General features: G+C 33.4%; 2 protein-coding genes across 3 annotated transcripts in view; one reads left to right on the forward strand and one right to left on the reverse strand.

Annotated features, from left to right (window-relative positions):
• Positions 1-21,219, forward strand: part of LOC123701672 (inactive dipeptidyl peptidase 10) — a 305,461-nt gene that overhangs the window by 55,683 nt on the left and 228,559 nt on the right. The gene's annotated exons all lie outside the window — the stretch shown is intronic.
• LOC123701671 (trypsin epsilon-like) lies at positions 455-20,946 on the reverse strand. Of its 2 annotated transcripts, none has more exons than XM_045649161.1 (8): positions 20,811-20,946; positions 17,604-17,793; positions 17,222-17,324; positions 16,493-16,672; positions 15,777-15,868; positions 3,843-3,906; positions 1,556-1,702; positions 455-814 (listed from the first exon to the last, which is right to left on the reverse strand). In XM_045649161.1, exons 2-8 carry the CDS (start codon positions 17,693-17,695, stop codon positions 611-613), a joined length of 882 nt encoding a protein of 293 aa, XP_045505117.1. In that variant the 5' UTR covers positions 17,696-17,793; positions 20,811-20,946; the 3' UTR covers positions 455-610. The 2 variants fall into 2 exon arrangements, with proteins under 2 accessions (XP_045505117.1, XP_045505118.1); XM_045649162.1 differs by lacking the exon at positions 20,811-20,946 and adding an exon at positions 18,180-18,243.

Consider the following 21,219-nt stretch of genomic DNA (forward strand, 5'->3'; position numbering starts at 1 on the left):
TATATCTCTAAATATAATAATTTAAGCGTCAATTCTATTTACTCGATTTCCAATTTAAATAAACAACAAATTCCAATCTATTAAATTCCACTTTGACCGTGTTTTCATATCACTGACAATCAAACTCGACCAATCATTCACGAAGTGTCATTTATCAAAAGTACAGCAAATGAACGCGATAAAGTTGAAAATTATAAACAGGTTGTATTATTTTTATTGTATACCTGGTGTTTAATCATTAATCATTAACTATCTAATAAATAAGAAGAAATATTTATGTTATTCAAATTTAATTTTGTTTTTGTCAATAACAACTTTTTAATGCAAGAACAATAATTAGTTTATCATACAGTTTACTGTAGTATCATTATCACTACATAGTATAAAGCAAAGTCGCTTTCCGCGTCTCTCCTAATGTCTGTATGTTTGTTTAGATCTTTAAAACTATACAACGGATTTTTATGCAGTTTATTTAATAGATAGAGTGATTCAAGAGGAAGGTTTAAGTATATAATATTATGTTTGATAAAGCGAGCGATGCCGGAAGTTCTTATATCATTGTTATTTGCGTGTGGCTTGAAAACAACAAAACTATATACGAAAAAATCATTTAATCCATATCAAGACTCCATCCTTCATCAGCCTCCACGACTCGTTTCCTCAGACGCTCTGCCGGTGTCGTGGTGGTCGGGAGTACCGTGGTCTCATCAGCTGTGAACTTGCTGAACTTCATCTTACTGTAGTTGAGGTCTTCGAACAGAGTGAAGGGATCCGGGGTTGTTGTTCGCTTCTTGCCTTTGTAGTAATCTGGCATCTGATGAAATAAGATTAATGTTGTTTTTATATTGAAGAATTTGTAATAAATTACTCAGTTCAGCTCTTCTTTTATTCCAATTTTTATCGAACGCTATAAAAGTGCAGATACATTAAGAGGTACCTAGGTAAATTTTACTGCTTTTTCACTATTTGGTAAATAAATAATCGTTTACCTATAACGGTGCATTTACATCAAACGAACATAGAGCTAGAGCAGCTAAAGCAAGAGCATTCTTTCTTGATTTTTTAGTGTAAATGAAAACTTGGACTCGGATTCATTATTGTTTTAAGAATCTTTTAGAACGCATTAAGAAAAAAGAATGCTCTACGGCTGTTTAGGTGTTTACACAAGAATTTGACATAGTCGGGTAAGAATGAGCTTTCGCTTGTTTGATGTAAATGCACCGTAGTACAATTATTGTCTGATTGTTTTAACCTTATTGTAACAATTTAGTTTGGTCCTTATTATGAAATTTTAATAGCCTTGACCAACAACTCAATGCAAACAATTGTTCAAGACTATGAAGTTTCAATTTAATAACAGACATGCCCACACACCTAGACATAAGTTTTCATATTTGTTTATAAATTAAGAACTTCCAATCTGTGATTGTTTACCACGTTTGTATTCAATTACATACACACACACACAAACACAACAAACATAGATTTTCATATAAATTTGTAAATATTATAATAATGACATTAAAAAACAACCAAATCCTACAACTACACTTACAGTTTCATTAACACTCTCAATCCAGTCCATATAAGCTCCAACCAGGGTGAACACAGTAGGCGCGTTGGGGTACCCACAGATCGCGGGCCCGAAGGAGATGAGACCAACCAGCTTGCCTGCTAGCACTGCTGGCCCGCCGGCGTCATGCTGAAGTAATCAAATCGTAAAGATGTAGTAATACTAATGCTAAAACTCATCCCCATCCTCATTCTCATCTCCATCCTCATTCTCATCATCCTCATTTTAATCTTCATGCTCATCTTTACACCATCAAAAAGTTTTAAATATGTAACTAATTGTAATTTTACTCATCACTATCATAATTATTATAAGCACACGTGTGACACGTCTTTCGCATTCTATACATCTATATTCTATACGTTTACCTGAATGACTTTTGCATTCAATATTTAAAAATTTATGTTAATCTTGTGTTAGACGTAACTTTTAATTTAATTTTTGGGGATGAATAGTTGTCAATGTAGTTGTCATTATTTTATGTCTGAACATGCTTAGCTATCGAATACTATAAATTGCCGCTTTCCTTTGACTCGTGGCGCATTCGTGCGAATCGTGCCTAGGGGCTCGGACGTTGTTGATACGACGTTTGACCCAACTACCCTCACTTTTTTAATAGTCGTTGATTTGCTGCGTTTTGTTATCAACTACCTACAACAATTAGGTAGCTGTGTATAATCGCAGTACATTCTTATTACATTCAAACTAATATTTAACCCGCCCTCGTGTGTAATTTCTTATACTTGAGATATTTTAAACTGCTACTCTTTATCACGTTAGCTTCATGAATAAATCAAGTTTAAAATCCGTTAAAATATCTACACATAATAGATAACTCAAGTAAATTCAAACACAAGAAGCACTGTATTTCAATATTTGATGTTTACAAAACGAAGCGTGTGCACATACAAACATACAAATACATGTTGTTTGTTAGTGCTTTGAGTAAAGGATTTTCATGATTTCAGTATTTTAATGTTATCGTTGAAATACCTTTTTGTTGGTCTTTTATAATCATGAAAGTTCTATTAATTATTCACGATTTTTAAATCTTCTTTCTTTTTAAGTTTTTCTTCTTTATTTAATGCACATTTATCAATACAATAATTATACGAATATTATCTGGCATAAGTTTGATCATTCCTCTAGAACAAAAAAAAACAACGCAGATTTTGATAGGACTATAAACAATCTAATTTAAAACGCACTAAGTCATAGGTGCCAGGGAGTTTAATAAAATAAACCATTTTTTTTTTCCATTGTGCAAAAAAGAGTAGCGCGTTGAAGAGTTTAAATTAATTTCCCAGCATCCTTAGCGCTGAGATTGTTTAGAAGATAAAGCAAATAAAGCCAGCAGTTTGTATTTCTTCGCTCGCTAGTTTTAATTTTGCTAAAACGACAGAACTCTCAACTAGATGTTACGAACTTGGAAACTTTTCTAATTCCTTCCTTCCTTGAGGTAAGGAAAGAACTCGTAAATGTGCAAGTAAAAAATTAAAGATATTATGGCATTCATAATTTTAAGGTAAGATGATCATAAATTCGAATTTGGGAAGAAATTGAGATTTATGATAATGGAGGCAGTGTGCTTGGAATTTACTTTAGACTAATGATGTTCCATACTAATATTATAAATGCGAAAGTAACTCTGTCTGTCTGTTACTCAATCACGCCTTACCTACTGAACCAATTTGCATGAAATTTGGTATAGATATATTTTGATACCCGAGAAAGGACATAGGATAGGTTTTATCCCGGAAATCCCACGGGAACAGGAACTATGCGGGTTTTACTTTGACTGCGCGGGCGATGCCGCGGGTGGAAAGCTAATGATGTATAAAATTCACGCTAAAAGCTTGGGACGATAGTAATTATATTACTTTTTACGTATTAATTAAATTATTCTTCGAAAGACGGAATAGCCTTCACCAGTCATGTAACAATAGAGACATGAATTCATAGAAGTAGTCAAACTACAAAATAGTATAGTTGATTAAACTGAATGTTGAAACATCTTAATTCAGAATTGTTATGATGAAGTCAACAATGCTAAAAGCAATCACATAGCTAATATTAATGTTCATGATAATATTAGTAAGATAGATAATATTAGTAGTATAGTATATTAAAAGTTTAAAGTCCAGGGATACCTCTCCACCCCCGACGTAAGCCTTCCAAAGGACCGGGTGCCGTCCTTGTGATGGTACCCGAGTATAATGGAAATGATTATGACAATACATATCAGTAATATACATAAAAATGTTCTTACATCACAAGCACCTTCCCCTGTTGTCATCGTTCCAGCGCAGAACATAGTAGACGAAATAAATTTACTGAAAAAAAAAAGTAGAATTATAGTTTGGAGAATTAATTTTTGTAGAGTAGATAATGTAAGAGACGATACTATATTCTTGTACACTGTAGATAATGTATGTGACTGTAGACGTTAATAATATATATATATATATATATATATATATATATAAATACCAACCTGGGCACTAAGTTGATCCAGCCCGACTGCCGTGCATTCCTGACTCCACCTTTCCCCCCATATTACTCGACTCCGGTTGCATAGATCTTGCCCAGAGTGGCAACGGCGCAAATTTTTGGGCGACGTTGCCAAACGTATTCATGGAGAAATTGATATACTCAACATTTTTATTGCTAAGATCTCGAACTGAATCGACTCTGTAACGGCCGAAATTCAGAAACCCATAAACACTTGTTGGCTCTGTTTTATATACCAAATCCAAAGTCGTATGTTGATCAGATCCATTTATATTATCAAAATTACAGCTTTATTTGATCCGACAAAACGAAACTGTATATTAAGTAACGTAGATTAATTTTTCGTAAACACTACAGTATTTGTTGGCTCCGTACACAAACATATTATAGTTAGTTAACGTTCCATACATTGCTGAATCCACCTAGACTAGAGGAACTCGACTTCGTAACGGTTTAAATTTTGTAATGCTCAAACACTTCATGACTCCGTTTTATATACCAAATCATAAGTTGTATGTTGATCTGTTCCATTTATATGCACTTGCATGACATTGACATGGGGATATGAAATTAGGGCTAGCAAAAATCTCCTGAGTTTTATGGAAGTTGAAGAAGTCGACCGTAATTCAATTGAAACTTATAGAAAACGTTGTGAAACTAAAAATACGGAACCCTAAAAAGAAAGATATTTGGACAAACCTTTCGTCATACAGCGACGGTGATAATTCTCAAGTAGTATGCATCCTACAAATAACAACCTACCTCTTGAATCATCAGTTAATATCAAGATAATTATCATAATATTTGTTGACGTGTAGCGTTCGCCTTTGCCCTGATTCTGACATTAATCTGATAAAGTAGGTAATTAAAATTTTAGATTTAGGTGAAACAAATGACGACTCATATTCCTGCACAAATTATCCATTGTGGAGTAAATATGAGTGTACGCAGATCGCCAACATGCAGTGGGTACTGCCGATGGATCGCATCCCGATCTATCAAAGCTAAGTTCGTTTTCTACGAGTTCTACGCCAACTGATACTCAAATTACTTACAGAAAACGAAAATAACCGCTAGAACAAGATTGCAGATTTAGTGATGATATGAAGGATATTCGGTCGGAGTTGAGCCGTATTATTACATTACTTGAAAAATATGTATGCTCAAATGATCAAATAGTAAACAAAATTCATGAAAACATTTCTGAGGTAAAAACACAAATTACCGAAATTAAATCGTCCAACGAACAATCTTTGAATTTAATTCGCCAAAATACGAATGAAATCAATGAAATTAAGTCATCAGCATGTATGATAATTACTGAACAAAACATATTGGAGAGTACTATTTCTCAATTAGAATCCCAGATAAACCAGGGTGAGAGTAAAATAAAATTACTGAAATTAAATCTTCAATCAATAAATCAGTCAGCCATGAGCCAACCCATCGGGTTTTACGTCTAAAAATCAATTTTCCCAGTTTTGACATCTTATAACTCAGAGGAGAGGAAATCTAAAGACAACTACGAAATTTTAAAAATTACCTCACTAATAAGTTCAGACCTACCGAAGCCAGTAAAGATATTATATACTTAATTATAAATAAGCTTAAAAACATACTTCAAACTGTAGAACAGGTCTTGATGGTATTACTACAAAAGCAATTAAATTCATCAAAGAAAAATTAAATCATACCTTAAGCGACTGTTTTAACCAAGCCATAATTCAAAGACGTTTTCCGGACTCGTTAAAAATAGCGAAGGTAACTCCTATCTATCAGAGTGGCTCAAAATTTGAACCTGGTAACTATAAGCCAATTTCGGTTTTGCCAGTATTGTCAAAAATATTGGAGAAGATTTTACACACGAGATTAGAAAAATATTTAGACTCATTTAATTTTACTTCAGTGCGTCTATGGACCTAACTATTAAAATAAAAGAGAACATTGACGCAAACAATATAGTTTTGGGAGTGTTTATTGACCTACAAAAGGCCTTCGATACCGTTTCTCACGAACTTTTAATAAAGAAATTAACATCCATTAACATTAATGGTAAAGCACTAGATATGCTGAAATCATATTTAAAAAATCGATAAATATTTCACAAATAGTTAAAATAGATAACCACGATAGCATTCCCTTAACAATTACATGTGGCATACCACAAGGTTCGATTCTAGGCCCATTGCTTTTTCTAATTTATATTAATAATTTACAAGATTCAAAGCTAAATGGTCACCTAACACTTTATGCGGATGATACTTGTCTGTTTTATTTTGTTCCCTCTATACATGACATGATAGCGCAGGCACAAAATGAATTAAATAAATGGTTTCAATGCAATCTCCTAAAAATAAATATATCTTAATTCAAAGCTCATAACAAAATTATTCCACCATACGCTCCATTTAAAATTAACCGTGTTGTATTAGAACATAAAACCCACGAGAAATAACCTAGATTTGCGAATCGGCAGCTCTCTGAAATGGAATTATCACATCGACCACCTAAAAAATAAATTATCAGCACTTCTTAGATCTCTGCGTAATATTACTTCTTGCATACCTCATAAATTACGCAACACCATCTACAACACGTTAGTAAAGCCGCACCTAATGTATTAATAGAAGTCTGGAGGAGTGATTACAAAAATAAATTAGCGCCACTCCAAATTTTACAAAAAAAAATATCATTAAAACTATCTTTAACTATCCTTTTTTAACTTCTACAAATAAAATCTACGACGACAGTAAAATAATTAATTTAAAACAATTATACTTTTATAATACGTGTATGTTCATCCGCAAAGCGCTACATAAAAACATAAATACAAATATTATAATCTCAACATCAAATCGCCACTATCATAATAGACGAGCTAGCTATCTTGCCCTCTCGAAGATCCGAACAAATTATGGAAGGCGAACGTTTCTAAAACGGGAATACATGTCTTTAAACCTTCAAATGGCTAAGGCCGCAAACGACCAATGGCTGAGCTCGGTGGGCTGTGATTGGCTCATTTGAATCGGATCAACAAGAGCTAAAACGCAAAAAAGGTGGATTTGTATAAAAAGCACGTAATTATTATTATTACTGATGGTGACACTTGTGGCTCCGTTCGGATCCACATGCGGACGGTGGTGTGGCAATGGATCCACAAATACCAACCGGATCAACAAGTGAAAACGGATCAAATAATTACTAACTATATGGCACGTTTGATCAACATAGTGCCCGTGGAGATATCTATATATATATATATATATATATATATATATATATATATATATATATATATATATATATATATAAATACCAACTTGGGCACTAAGTTGATCCAGCCCGACTGCCGTGCATTCCTGACTCCACCTTTACCCCAATATTACTCGACTCCGGTTGCATAGATCTTGCCCGGAGTGGCAACGGCGCAAAGTTTTGGGCGATGTTGCCAAACGTATTCATGGAGAAATTGATATACTCAACATTTTTATTGCTAAGATCTTGAACTGAATCGACTCCGTAACGGCCGAAATTCAGAAACCCATAAACACTTGTTGGCTCCGTTTTATATACCAAATCCAAAGTCGTATGTTGATCACATTCATTTATATTATTATCAAAACTACAGCTTTATTTGATCCGACACAACGAAACTGTATATTAAGTAACGTAGATTAATTTTTCGTAAACACTACAGTATTTGTTGGCTCCGTACACAAACATATTATAGTTAGTTAACCTTCCATACATTTAGAAATTAAAGACTTTTTAACGGATTTTAAACGCGATTTATTCATTCTATTATTTTCCCGACGTTTCGAACACTTTACAGCGAGCGTGGTCACGGGGAGACTGAGATGTTGTACGTCTTGATGTTCATTCAAAAATTGTTATTTGTGAACTACCTCCACCTATTCCTCCGTAGTTGGTATCTGGAGTATTTTTCCGGATGTTGGCAGTATTGGCTGATCGTGTCTTCTAGTCTTTTGGTACGTTTGACATGGGATTTTAAATTCTTAATAACAGGATCCCAGGTGTTAGAAAGTTTCAAACCATCTTCTCTATTGAAATTTGGATGTTTTTTAATTTCAATAGCCTCGCGCACAAGTCTTGGAAAAAATTTATTTTCTCTGGCAAGGATTTGTGGTTGGTCAAATCTTATGAAGTGGTTGTTGTCCAGTGTGTGTTCACATACCGCAGACTTCTTGTGACGCCGATGCTTGATATCCGCAATGTGCTCCTTCAGTCGGTTAGCAATGCTTCTTTTTGTTTGGCCGATGTATGAGAGACCACAGTCACAGTCTAACTTGTACACGCCTGCATCTTGTAGAGGAATATTACTTTTAATTGGTCTCAAGAATTGGTTTATCTTCTTATGCGGCTTATATATAGTTTTAATTGAAGTTTTAATTGAAATTTAATTGAATTTCTTGAGACCAATTAAAAGTAATATTCCTCTACAAGATGCAGGCGTGTACAAGTTAGACTGTGACTGTGGTCTCTCATACATCGGCCAAACAAAAAGAAGCATTGCTAACCGACTGAAGGAGCACATTGCGGATATCAAGCATCGGCGTCACAAGAAGTCTGCGGTATGTGAACACACACTGGACAACAACCACTTCATAAGATTTGACCAACCACAAATCCTTGCCAGAGAAAATAAATTTTTTCCAAGACTTGTGCGCGAGGCTATTGAAATTAAAAAACATCCAAATTTCAATAGAGAAGATGGTTTGAAACTTTCTAACACCTGGGATCCTGTTATTAAGAATTTAAAATCCCATGTCAAACGTACCAAAAGACTAGAAGACACGATCAGCCAATACTGCCAACATCCGGAAAAATACTCCAGATACCAACTACGGAGGAATAGGTGGAGGTAGTTCACAAATAACAATTTTTGAATGACCATCAAGACGTACAACATCTCAGTCTCCCCGTGACCACGCTCGCTGTAAAGTGTTCGAAACGTCGGGAAAATAATAGAATGAATAAATCGCGTTTAAAATCCGTTAAAAAGTCTTTAATTTCTAAATGTATAATACTCGCGTAAAATCAAACCCTAGAAAATACTTCCATACATTGCTAAATCCGCCTAGACTAGACAAACTCGACTTCGTAATGGTTCAAATTTTGAAATGCTTAAACACTTTTTGACTCTGTTTTATATACCAAATCATTAGTCGTATGTTGATCTGTTCCATTTATATGCACTTGCATGATATTGACATGGGGATATGAAATTAGGGCAAGCAAAAAATCTCCTGAGTCTTATGGAAGTTGAAGAAGTCGACCGTAATTCAATTGAAACTTATAGAAAACGTTGTGAAACTAAAAATACGGAACCCTAATAAGATAGATATTAGGACTAACCTTTCGTCATACAGTGACGGTGATAATTCTCAAGTAGTATGCATCCTACAAATAACAACCTACCTCTTGAATCATCAGTAAATATCAAGATAATTATCATAATATTTATTAACGTGTAGCGTTCGCCTTTGCCCTGATTCTGATATCCTGATATCAATCTGATAAAATAATTAAAATGCTAGATTTAGGTCAAACAAATGACGACTCATATTCCTGCACAAATTGTCCATTGCGGAGTAAATATGAGTGTACGCAGATCGCCAACACGTTTAATCAGCAGTGGTGCAGTGGGTACTGCTGGTGGATCGCATCCCGACCTATCGAAGCTAAGTTCGTTTTCTACGAGTTCTATGCCAACTGATACTCAAATTACTTACAGAAAACGGAAACAACCGCTAGAACAAGATTGCAGATGTAGTGATGATATGAAGGATATTCGGTCGGAGTTGAGCCGCCGTATTAGTACATTACTTGAAAAATATGTATGCTCAAATGAACAAATAGTAAACAAAATTCATGAAAACATTTCTGAGGTAAAAACACAAATTACCGAAATTAAATCGTCCAACGAACAATCCTTGAATTTAATTCGCCAAAATACGAATCAAATCAATGAAATTAATTAGTCATCAGCATTCAGCATGTATGATAATTACTGCTACTTAATTTCTCAATTAGAATCCCAGATAAACCAGGGTGAGAGTAAAATAAAATCACTGGAATTAAATCTTCAATCAATAAATCACCCATCGGGTTTTACGTCTAAAAATCAACTTCATATAAATTAAAACTTAATCAAGGGACTACGGGACAGAAAGAGCCGCGAAAAAAATGTAATTTTTTGCTGGTTTCCCAGAATCGACATCTTATAACTCAGAGGAGAGGAAATCTAAAGACAACTACGAAATTTAAAAAAATTACCTCACTAATAAGTTCAGACCTACCGAAGCTAGTAAAAATATATAATTATAAATAACCTTAATTCAAACTGTAGTACAGGTTTTGATGGTAATACTACAAAAGCAATTAAATGCATCAAAGAAAAATTAAATCATAGCTTAAGCGACTGTTTTAACCAAGCCATAAGTCAAAGACGTTTTCCGGACTCTTTAGAAATAGCGAAGGTAACTCCTATCTATAAGAGTGGCTCAAAATTTGAACCTGGTAACTATAAGCCAATTTCGGTTTGCCAGTATTGTCAAAAATATTGGAGAAGATTTTACACACGAGATTAGAAAAATATTTAGACTCATTTAATTTTATTTCAGTGCGCCAATACGGATTTAAGCCAAAAAGTAACACTCTGTCAGCGACTATGGACCTAACTATTAAAATAAAACAGAACATTGACGCAAACAATATAGTTTTGGGAGTGTTTATTGACCTACAAAAGGCCTTCGATACCGTTTCTCACGAACTTTTAATGAAGAAATTAACATCCATTAACATTAATGGTAAAGCAGAAATCATATTTAAAAAATCGATCACAAATAGTTAAAATAGATAACCACGATAGCATTCCCTTACCAATTACATATGACATACCACAAGGTTCGATTCTAGGCCCATTGCTTTTTTTTAATTTATATTAATAATTTACAAGATTTAAAGCTAAAGGTCACCTAACACTTTATGCGGATGACACTTGTCTGTTTTATTTTGGTCCCTCTATACATGACATGATAGCGCAAGCACAAAATGAATTAAATAAATGGTTTCAATGCAATCTACTAAAAATAAATATATCTAAATTCAAAGCTCATAACAAAATTATAACCTAGATCTGCGAATCGGCAGCTCCCTGAAATGGAATTATCACATCGACCACCTAAAAAATAAATTATCAGCACTTCTTAGATCTCTGTGTAATATTACTTCTTGCATTCCTCATAAATTACGCCACACCATCTACAACACCTTAGTAAAGCCGCACCTAATGTATTTAATAGAAGTATGGGGGAGTGCTTACAAAAATAAATTAGCGCCACTCCAAATTTTACAAAATAAAATCATTAAAACTATCTTTAACAGCTATCCTTTTTTAACTTCTACAAATAAAATCTACGACGACACTAAAATAATGAATTTAAAACAATTATACTTTTATAATACGTGTATGTTCATCCGCAAAGCGCTACATAAAAACATAAATACAAATATTATAATCTCAACATCAAATCGCCACTATCCTAATAGACGAGCTAGCTATCTTGCCCTCCCGAAGATCCGAATAAATTATGGAAGGCGAACGGCAACATACGTTTCTATAACGGAAATAAATGTCTTTAAACCTTCAAATGGCTAAGGCCGCAAGCGACCAATGGCTGAGCTCGGTGGGCTCTGATTGGCTCATTTGAATCGGATCAACAAGAGCTATAACGCAAAAAAGGTGGATTTGTATAAAAAGCACGTAATTATTATTATTACTGATGGTGACACTTGTGGCTCCGTTCGGATCCACATACGGACGGTGATGTGGCAATGGATCCACAAATACCAACCGGATCAACAAGTGAAAACGGATCAAATAATTACTAACTATATGGCACGTTTGATCAACATAGTGCCCGTGGAGATATCTATATATATATATATATAAATACCAACCTGGGCACTAAGTTGATCCAGCCCGACTGCCATGCATTGCCGACTCCACCTTTTCCCCCATATAACTCGACTCCGGTTGCATAGATCTTGCCCGGAGTGGCATTGGCGCAAATTTTTGGGCGACGTTGCCATACGTATTCATGGAGAAATTGATATACTCAACATTTTTATTGCTAAGATCTTGAACTGAATCGACTCCGTAACGGCCGAAATTCAGAAACCCATAAACACTTGTTGGCTCCGTTTTATATACCAAATCCAAAGTCGTATGTTGATCAGATCCATTTATATTATCAAAATTACAGCTTTATTTGATCCGACAAAACGAAACTGTATATTAAGTAACATAGATTATTTTTCGTAAACCCTACAGTATTTGTTGGCTCCGTATACAAACATATTATAGTTAGGTAATGTTCCATACATTGCTAAATCCGCCTAGACTAGACGAACTCGACTCCGTAACGGTTCAAATTTTGAAATGCTCAAACACCTCTTGACTCCGTTTTATATACCAAATCATAAGTCGTATGTTGATCTGTTCCATTTATATTATGCACTTGCATGACATCGACATGGGGATATGAAATTAGGGCTAGCAAAAAATCATACAGTGACGGTGATAATTCTCAAGTAGTATGCATCCTACAAATAACAACCTACCTCTTGAATCATCAGTAAATATCAAGATAATTATCATAATATTTATTAACGTGTAGCGTTCGCCTATGCCCTGATTCTGATATCAATCTGATAAAATAATTAAAATGTTAGATTTAGGTCAAACAAATGACGACTCATATTCCTGCACAAATTATCCATTACGGAGTAAATATGAGTGTACGCAGATCGCCAACACGTTTAACCAGCAGTGGTGCAGTGGGTACTGCCGGTGGATCGCATCCCGATCTATCGAAGCTAAGTTCGTTTTCTACGAGTTCTACGCCAACTGATACTCAAATTACTTACAGAAAACGGAAACAACCGCTAGAACAAGATTGCAGATTTAGTGATGATATGAAGGATATTCGGTCCGAGTTGAGCCGTATTATTACATTACTTGAAAAATATGTATGCTCAAATGAACAAATAGTAAACAAAATTCATTAAAACATTTCTGAGGTAAAAACACAAATTACCGAAATTAAATTGTCCAACGAACAATCCTTGAATTTAATTCGCCAAAATACGAATCAAATCAATGAAATTAAGTCATCAGCATGTATGATAATTAGGTACTGAACAAAACATATTGAAGAGTACTATTTCTCAATTAGAATCCCAGATAAACCAGGGTGAGAGTAAAATAAAATCACTGGAATTAAATCTTCAATCAATAAATCAGTCAGCCAACCCATCGGGTTTTACGTCTAAAAATCAACTTCATATAAATTAAAACTTAATCAAGGAACTACGGGACAGAAAGAGCCACGAAAAAAATGTAATTTTTGCTGGTTTCCCAGAATCGACATCTTATAATTCAGAGGAGAGGAAATCTAAAGACAACTACGAAATTTTAAAAATTACCTCACTAATAAGTTCAGACCTACCGAAGCCAGTAAAAATATATAATTATAAATAACCTTAATTCAAACTGTAGTACAGGTCTTGATAGTATTAATACTACAAAAGCAATTAAATGCATCAAAGAAAAATTAAATCATACCTTAAGCGACTGTTTTAACCAAGCCATAAGTCAAAGACATTTTCCGGACTCGTTAAAAATAGTGAAGGTAACTCCTATCTGTAAGAGTGGCTCAAAATTTGAACCTGGTAACTATAGGCCAATTTCGGTTTTGCCAGTATTGTCAAAAATATTGAAGAATATTTTACACACGAGATTAGAAAAATATTTAGACTCATTAATTTTTATAACAGTGCGTCAATACGGATTTAAGCCAAAAAGTAACACTCTGTCAGCGACTATGGACCTAACTATTTAAAATAAAACAGAACATTGACGCAAACAATATAGTTTTGGGGGTGTTCATTGACCTACAAAAGGCCTTCTCACGAACTTTTAATAAAGAAATTAACATCCATTAACATTAATGGTAAAGCACTAGATATGCTGAAATCATATTTAAAAAAATCAATCACAAATAGTTAAAATAGATAACCACGATAGCATTCCCTTACCAATTACATGTGGCATACCGCAAGGTTCGATTCTAGCCCATTGCCTTTTTTTAATTTATATTAATAATTTACAAGATTTAAAGCTAAATGGTCACCTAACACTTTATGCGGATGACACCTGTCTGTTTTATTTCGGTCCCTCTATACATGATATGATAGCGCAAGCACAAAATGATTTAAATAAATTAAATAAATGATTTCAATGCAATCTACTAAAAATAAATATATCTAAATTCAAAGCTCATAACAAAATTATTCCACCACACGCTCCACTTAAAATTAACGGTGTTGTATTAGAACATAAAACCCACGAGAAACACCTAGGTTTGTGAATCGACAGCTCTCTGAAATGGAATTATCACATCGACCACCTAAAAAATAAATTATCAGCACTTCTTAGATCTCTGCGTAATATTACTTCTTGCATTCCTCATAAATTACGCCACACCATCTACAACACGTTAGTAAAGCCGCACGTAATGTATTTAATAGAAGTATGGGGGAGTGCTTACAAAAATAAATTAGCGCCACTCCAAATTTTACATAATAAAATCATTAAAACTATCTTTAACTATTCTTTTTAACTTCTACAAATAAAATCTACGACGACACTAAAATAATGAATTTAAAACAATAATTATACTTTTATAAAATACGTGTATGTTCATCCGCAAAGCGCTACATAAAAACATAAATACAAATATCATAATCTCAACATAAAATCGCCACTATCCTAATAGACGAGCTAGCTATCTTGCCCTCCCGAAGATCCGAACAAATTATGTAAGGCGAACGGCAACATACGTTTCTATAACGGGAATAAATGTCTTTAAACCTTCAAATGGCTAAGGCCGCAAGCGACCAATGGCTGAGCTCGGTGGGCTCTGATTGGCTCATTTGAATCGGATCAACAAGAGCTAAAACGCAAAAATGGTGGATTTGTATAAAAAGCACGTAATTATTATTATTACTGATGGTGACACTTGTGGCTCCGTTCGGATCCACATACGGACGGTGGTGTGGCAATGGATCCACAAATACCAACCGGATCAACAAGTGAAAACGGATCAAATAATTACTAACTATATGGCACGTTTGATCAACATAGTGCCCATGGAGATATCTATATATATACGATTAAGCGAAAGCCTGATAAGATTTATGAATAAATTTAGATTTAAGCAATTTGAAGCTCATCGCTACAAATCTTATTTCATTTCTATGGAAGTGGAAAATTATTTCTATATCTTATTTCTACGCAAGCGTAGAGCTGGAGAAAATCTGGTGACCATTAAATATGAATGTGAAGTTTAAAATAGACATTGCAGGTAATAATTTGTAAAGTGGACTAAAATTTTTTAATCAGTTACTAATTATATACGAGATGTTGTCATATCAATCAATTAAATTTCTTTCAGACACTTAAGTTATTTTACATAACATAGCATAGTATACGATTTGGATTGGAACCTATATATGTTAGCTAGACAAAACCTTAGCTTATTTTACTGGTGTGTGAGTGCAGTTTAACCTAAATAATTATTAATTTAAGATAACTAATTCTACTTACTCGCCATATATTTCCTTGCAGAAAACGTTCGGATAGATGGGCAAGAACTTCCTATTCAGAAAAACAGGCTCGTACGCCAGCCTTTGTGACATCTAGAATAATGCTACCAATTAATAAAGTAAACTATTGTCCAGGAATGTTTTATAAGTGAACTTGAACTGAAGAATGACCGTATAAAGACCACTTATCTCGCCATTATGTCCAGCGATTTTGTATTGGTCTAGTGGAACAAAAACTGACCATAAAACTGTCTGACACATGATAAACGGTCATATCCTGCCTTCCCATTGATTTTTCTCTTGCTATTTACCAAATATTTGGACATACTATAAGCTCAACAATTCTATTTAATCTTAAAATAATAAAATTAATATTAAATTTCTCATCCGATAATCTGATTTCAATAATCAGTTTACTATAAATAAAACTGAAATTAAAGTGAATTTCAACATTAGCATATTGTCAGATCGCTTTGGCGGCTTGTAAATGAACCAATTCCTGGTAAACCGCTTTGTTAATTACTCGGCTCGGTAGATCTTGAATAATCGAAAACATTTATACTCTTGGGAACAAATAATCGAGTTAATACGTAACTAGGTGTTAACCGCAAATTAGGTCAATTTTTTCGTACTTAAATTATAATTCCTTTTTTCTTATATCATTATTTTAGTCATGGAACATTTTTCGTCCATCATCATACACAAATTATTCCTTACCTTAGTAACACCCCATCCCAAAACCAGTACTTCAGAAGTAGGCGCAAGACCCTCAGAACTGGGCGAAAGGTTGATGATCTTGGGCACTCGGTGGTAGCCAAAGAAAAGATGCCGTCGTAATCTTATTATTGCAATGTTGTGCTTCAAGCTGCGAGGGTTGTAGCCGGGGTGGAAGAAGACCTATTTAAGACGAGATATACTAGCTTTGCATGTGACCTTGTTCATTGCAAATCATGTTATTGACAGCTTGTTCTTTAAGGTGCCTGTTATACTTCTTTTTATTTCATTCTCCTCAAATAAAATCAAGAAACAATAATAGCTGTTTTCATTCATCGACCCTATGGTCGATTATGTAACTATTTACAAATCATTAATACAAAATTTAGTAAGTTATTCAGACTTCATAATTATTACAAATATGTAACTTGTTGTCTGTGATGAATTCCGTTAACTGGCTCAATGAATATGGATAAAATCTATATATTCTCTGTACTCCGATAATTTAAACAAATAAATAGTGCATGGATAATGTTTACCATTTTCCGCGAGCAGCGACTAAAAATGATTTTTATTTACAAAATTTCATTTCATGTTTTTGGAATATGCTTTGCAAATAAAACAGTTTTAATGTATAAAGGCTCTGTTTTCAATAAAATTGGCATTTTAACAATTTCAACGAAAGGAATAAAAATGCAATATTTTACAAGGTAGTAATATGAAATTTCTTACTTCTAGTGCGTGTATAGATTCTCCTCCTATCCTGCTATGGTTGCTTCCAATTCTCACATACAAGGCTTTTGGGTTCTCTCTGAAGAATCGGTTATTGTGCATCCTAATAAATTATAAAATATATATAACCATGTTATTAATAATTTTCGAATAAAGTTTTCAAAATTATGTTTACAAGGAATAAGAAAAGTAACTTCATATTTTAATCTTAAAACTATTTAATAATCACTGCATTATCCTGTAAATATTTTTCAAGGCAGAACCTTTTTATTTATACGCATTTTAAAATTATCTCAAAATAGCGTACAGCAACGACCTTAACGACATAAAAACAACATATTATGTCCAAGACGATAACAATAAAAATTACTAAAACACTCACAATTGCAAACAAGACGCTGACGTCAGCACCAGATCGTGCCAGTACAGTACTCCACCACACCAGAACCTCCCCATCACATGAATAGAAGCCATGAAGGGGTAGTGCTTGATTGTGGTCCGCTCACCCTTGAAGATCCTCCGACCGTCGTGTTGGTGGTACTGCTTTAGGTCTTCTAACTCGCCTTGAGGATCTGAGGGAAATTGTACTTTACTATCACCATCGTCATCGTCATCATCGTCATCGTCATCATCATCATAATCACTATTACTATAAATGGAATCATCATTAACGTTTAAACCATTACAAAACATGACGACGAATAACTTAAATCAAGCATCTTGGTAATTTAATAGATGTTGAAGTACATAATGTGTTTGCAATATTAAAAAGTTCTTATTGCGAGAACAAAACCTATAATAATAATACCAGCCAGTCTTTATATAATTCTATTGGAATTATGTTTTATTTATTTCTAACACGAAGCATGCAAATCAGTGACATACTTCCACCATACAAAAAATGTCTTCTTTCTCGAAGCATGAAAATAAATAGCAAATGAAAGGGCGTACGGTCTACCTTCATAGATATAATTTAAATTAAAGAACTGCGATGATTAAGGTTTCTCGCCTTTCGATTATTCAACACCGTATTTTTACACTACATGTGTGTGCCTTGGCCATATAAGTTTATTAAAGTACTAAGACGTATTTGTCAAACACAAAAAAGTATTTGGTAGATAAAATATGTTTTAATTTTAAATCGATAAAAAGTTGCAAACCTCCGAATTAAATTACGCACGAAGGTATGTCTACAGTAATTAATTACAGAACTGAAGCTAACTTAAAATTAGTTTCGGAATTCTAATTAAACAATAGGCGTATAGGAAAACGCACAAATCAATCAAAGAGTTAATCCCTCTAATAATAAATTCGCATACAAAGTAACAACAAAACATCTCTCACAAAAACTTAATTAGAGTTAACAAAATGCATTATGAAAATAAATGCAATGCAACGCTGTATAAACTGAGAATCCAATTAGTGTATCTACATGAGCTGTTGCTGTGAACAATACGTGATGTGATATTGTCTTGTGATTGAATTCCTATAATCATCATAGCATCTATACCAATATTATAGATCGTGTTTGTTTAGTTGAATGCGCTAATTCCGGGAACTAGCGGTTCATAATATTGATGTTTTTTGTTGTGTTACATAGTATATTCATAGAGATAGGCCTACGTAGTGGAACATATATTATTATAACGTATTTTGACAAGCCAAAAGCGCTACTATAAGAAGGCTGTTTGGATGAATAAATTGTTGAGTTTGAGTTTACATTATAGCATCATATAGAAATCAATAGGAATGTATCAGCAATGCAAAATCTAGCTAGGATTTTCGTTTTGAGAATACACGAAGTTGCATGAATCAGCAACTGATTTTTAAGTTTATACCAGGAGGAGTTATTTTAAAAACAGCTTTAGGATTTGGTTCTCGAAGCTTGTAAGTAGTTCGCATATACTTGTCATGTAAAGCTTGTTTGTTAGAATTAACATGAAATATGAAATAATATTATTATTTCATACGTAATAACATTTTGAAGGACCAATTGGGAATACCGAATGCCTAATTAAACAACAAATAACTAACAAATACAGAAATTTTAATTTACGATGCCCAGGAGACACGTTTCATTTTCGCTTTACTTTTTTCAGGGCTTTCCTTAATTTGTTTATTTTTAACAAGTGGTCCGCCCTGGCTTTGCTCATGGTACATATATAGCCTATAGTCTTGCTCAATAATTTGGCTACCTAATACTGAAAGAATTTTTCAAATCGGACCAGTAGTTCCTGAGATTAGTGTGCGTTCAAACAAATAAGCCCTTCAGCTTTATAATATTAGTATAGAATTAATCTATTTACCCCAATACTTATTATCACCCTTATTAAATTCAAATGTATGATCATCTCTTGGTTTCTCCGCTATCATCTTATCTACGATGATATCAACAACATCATTATCAATAAATGATTTAGCTCCGTGATCGTTTTCTATCATTCGTCTTGCTGCTTTTACTAATTTCACACTTTCAGCTTTTTCCGACAATATTTTCATTATATCATCTCTGTTCATCTTTTCCTTCAGTTTAAGGTATAAGTTCTTTGGTTCACTACTGTAGGATAAATTAATATTGTCAGATTCATTGAGAGATTTATAGCAATTGGTTTCATTTAAATCTGTAGCTTTAGTTTCTGCTAACAGTAGGTCTTCAATTTTATCTTTATCCACCACATATTTGGATATTTCATTCAATTTATCTTTTAGTTCTTTAATTCTAGAACTTTCTTCATTATTGAGAACAGACACCAGAGTATTGGCAATATCGTTCACAGACAAATCGTTGTTATTTAGAACTTCACATTTTACTGAAGGAAATAAAATTAAATATAGTAAAAACATTTTCACGTTCGTTGTATAAATAACACTCTTCAATATATTTTATGACGTGAGAATTTACGACTCTTTTATTATTTATAGCAATAAAAATTCGAGAGTATATTTGTGGTTTTTCGATTGAATAGAAGAGATCTTTGCTACTGATCTTGAGAGAAAGATATTTATTTAAATCTGAATTACATTTTTATTCGCTTAGAACATTTTTGTACAAAAGATATCGATATTCTATTAGTAAATATTATCCGAAATTGTTAATATACCTAGTAATTGTTTCTAAGTAAACTAAACAATGTAGCTAAAGTATTTCCAACTATTATGTCTAATATGTTATCCTACTCGTTTTCTTAATATTATGTGCAATGTGTTTATATACATAAAATAAACTTTATTATGTGTATACGTATTTATTGTCGAGTAATCATGTTTTATGATCCAATTTCTACCTCTCTCTCGCACTAGCATAGAGCGTGGCTCTAAAATGTGGTATAATAAATGATTTATCATAATAAGATCTGTGTAAATTTTATTAATAATAGTTATGTACTTCTCATACTGTAAATCACAGAAAGTAAATACGTCCTACGATCCTTACATTTTACATTTAATCCGTGTAATGTAAAAAAATCTTCAACAAAGTTACAAAACCTAACATCTTAGTTATTCTTAACTTAACAAGATCTAGTTTGATCCTAGCGGAAGATAGTTGAGCGTTACCAAGTAGGTCAGAGTATTTATTAGCGTATTTAACCTCAAATGTATTTTTCATCCATCTATCTGTGAGTGATGGATGGGAAGCTTTTTTCTGGCTATTACTTCTAAATCGAAATGTTTGATGTTGCTAACTTCAAAATGTTCTAAGTCCAATGTATTTTTAACACGCTTTTAAAAGCTTCACCTGAAAGAAAGAAAGAAAAAATATTTATTGCCACAAGTTATACACACTTACATTAATTACATTACTTACATTACTAAAAAAAATAGAGAATTTACATGGCAATCGGGTCAGACTCAGCCATGCTGTCGGGCATTCTTTCTGCCCGTAAGTTTTGTATGACGCCTTTGGAGTCGATTTTGACCCACAGATTTAATTCAAACTGACACTTATCAATTAAAGATGGCAATTGATAGCAATACAATAATTTCATGAGTTGAAGCGG

Source organism: Colias croceus, chromosome 22, assembly GCF_905220415.1.
Source record: "Colias croceus chromosome 22, ilColCroc2.1".
NCBI lineage: Eukaryota > Metazoa > Arthropoda > Insecta > Lepidoptera > Pieridae > Colias > Colias croceus.

What these genes read in the sequence shown, in the direction of transcription:
- LOC123701671 (XM_045649161.1), bottom strand. Translation starts at nt 17,695, where the DNA reads ATGGCTTCTATTCATGTGATGGGGAGGTTCTGGTGTGGTGGAGTACTG. An exon ending in TCAGCGTCTTGTTTGCAATT is followed by an intron (nt 17,325 to 17,603) that starts GTGAGTGTTTTA and finishes ATAATTTATTAG; the next exon opens with GATGCACAATAACCGATTCT. An exon ending in TGCAAGGAAATATATGGCGA is followed by an intron (nt 3,907 to 15,776) that starts GTAAGTAGAATT and finishes TTTTTTTTTCAG; the next exon opens with TAAATTTATTTCGTCTACTA.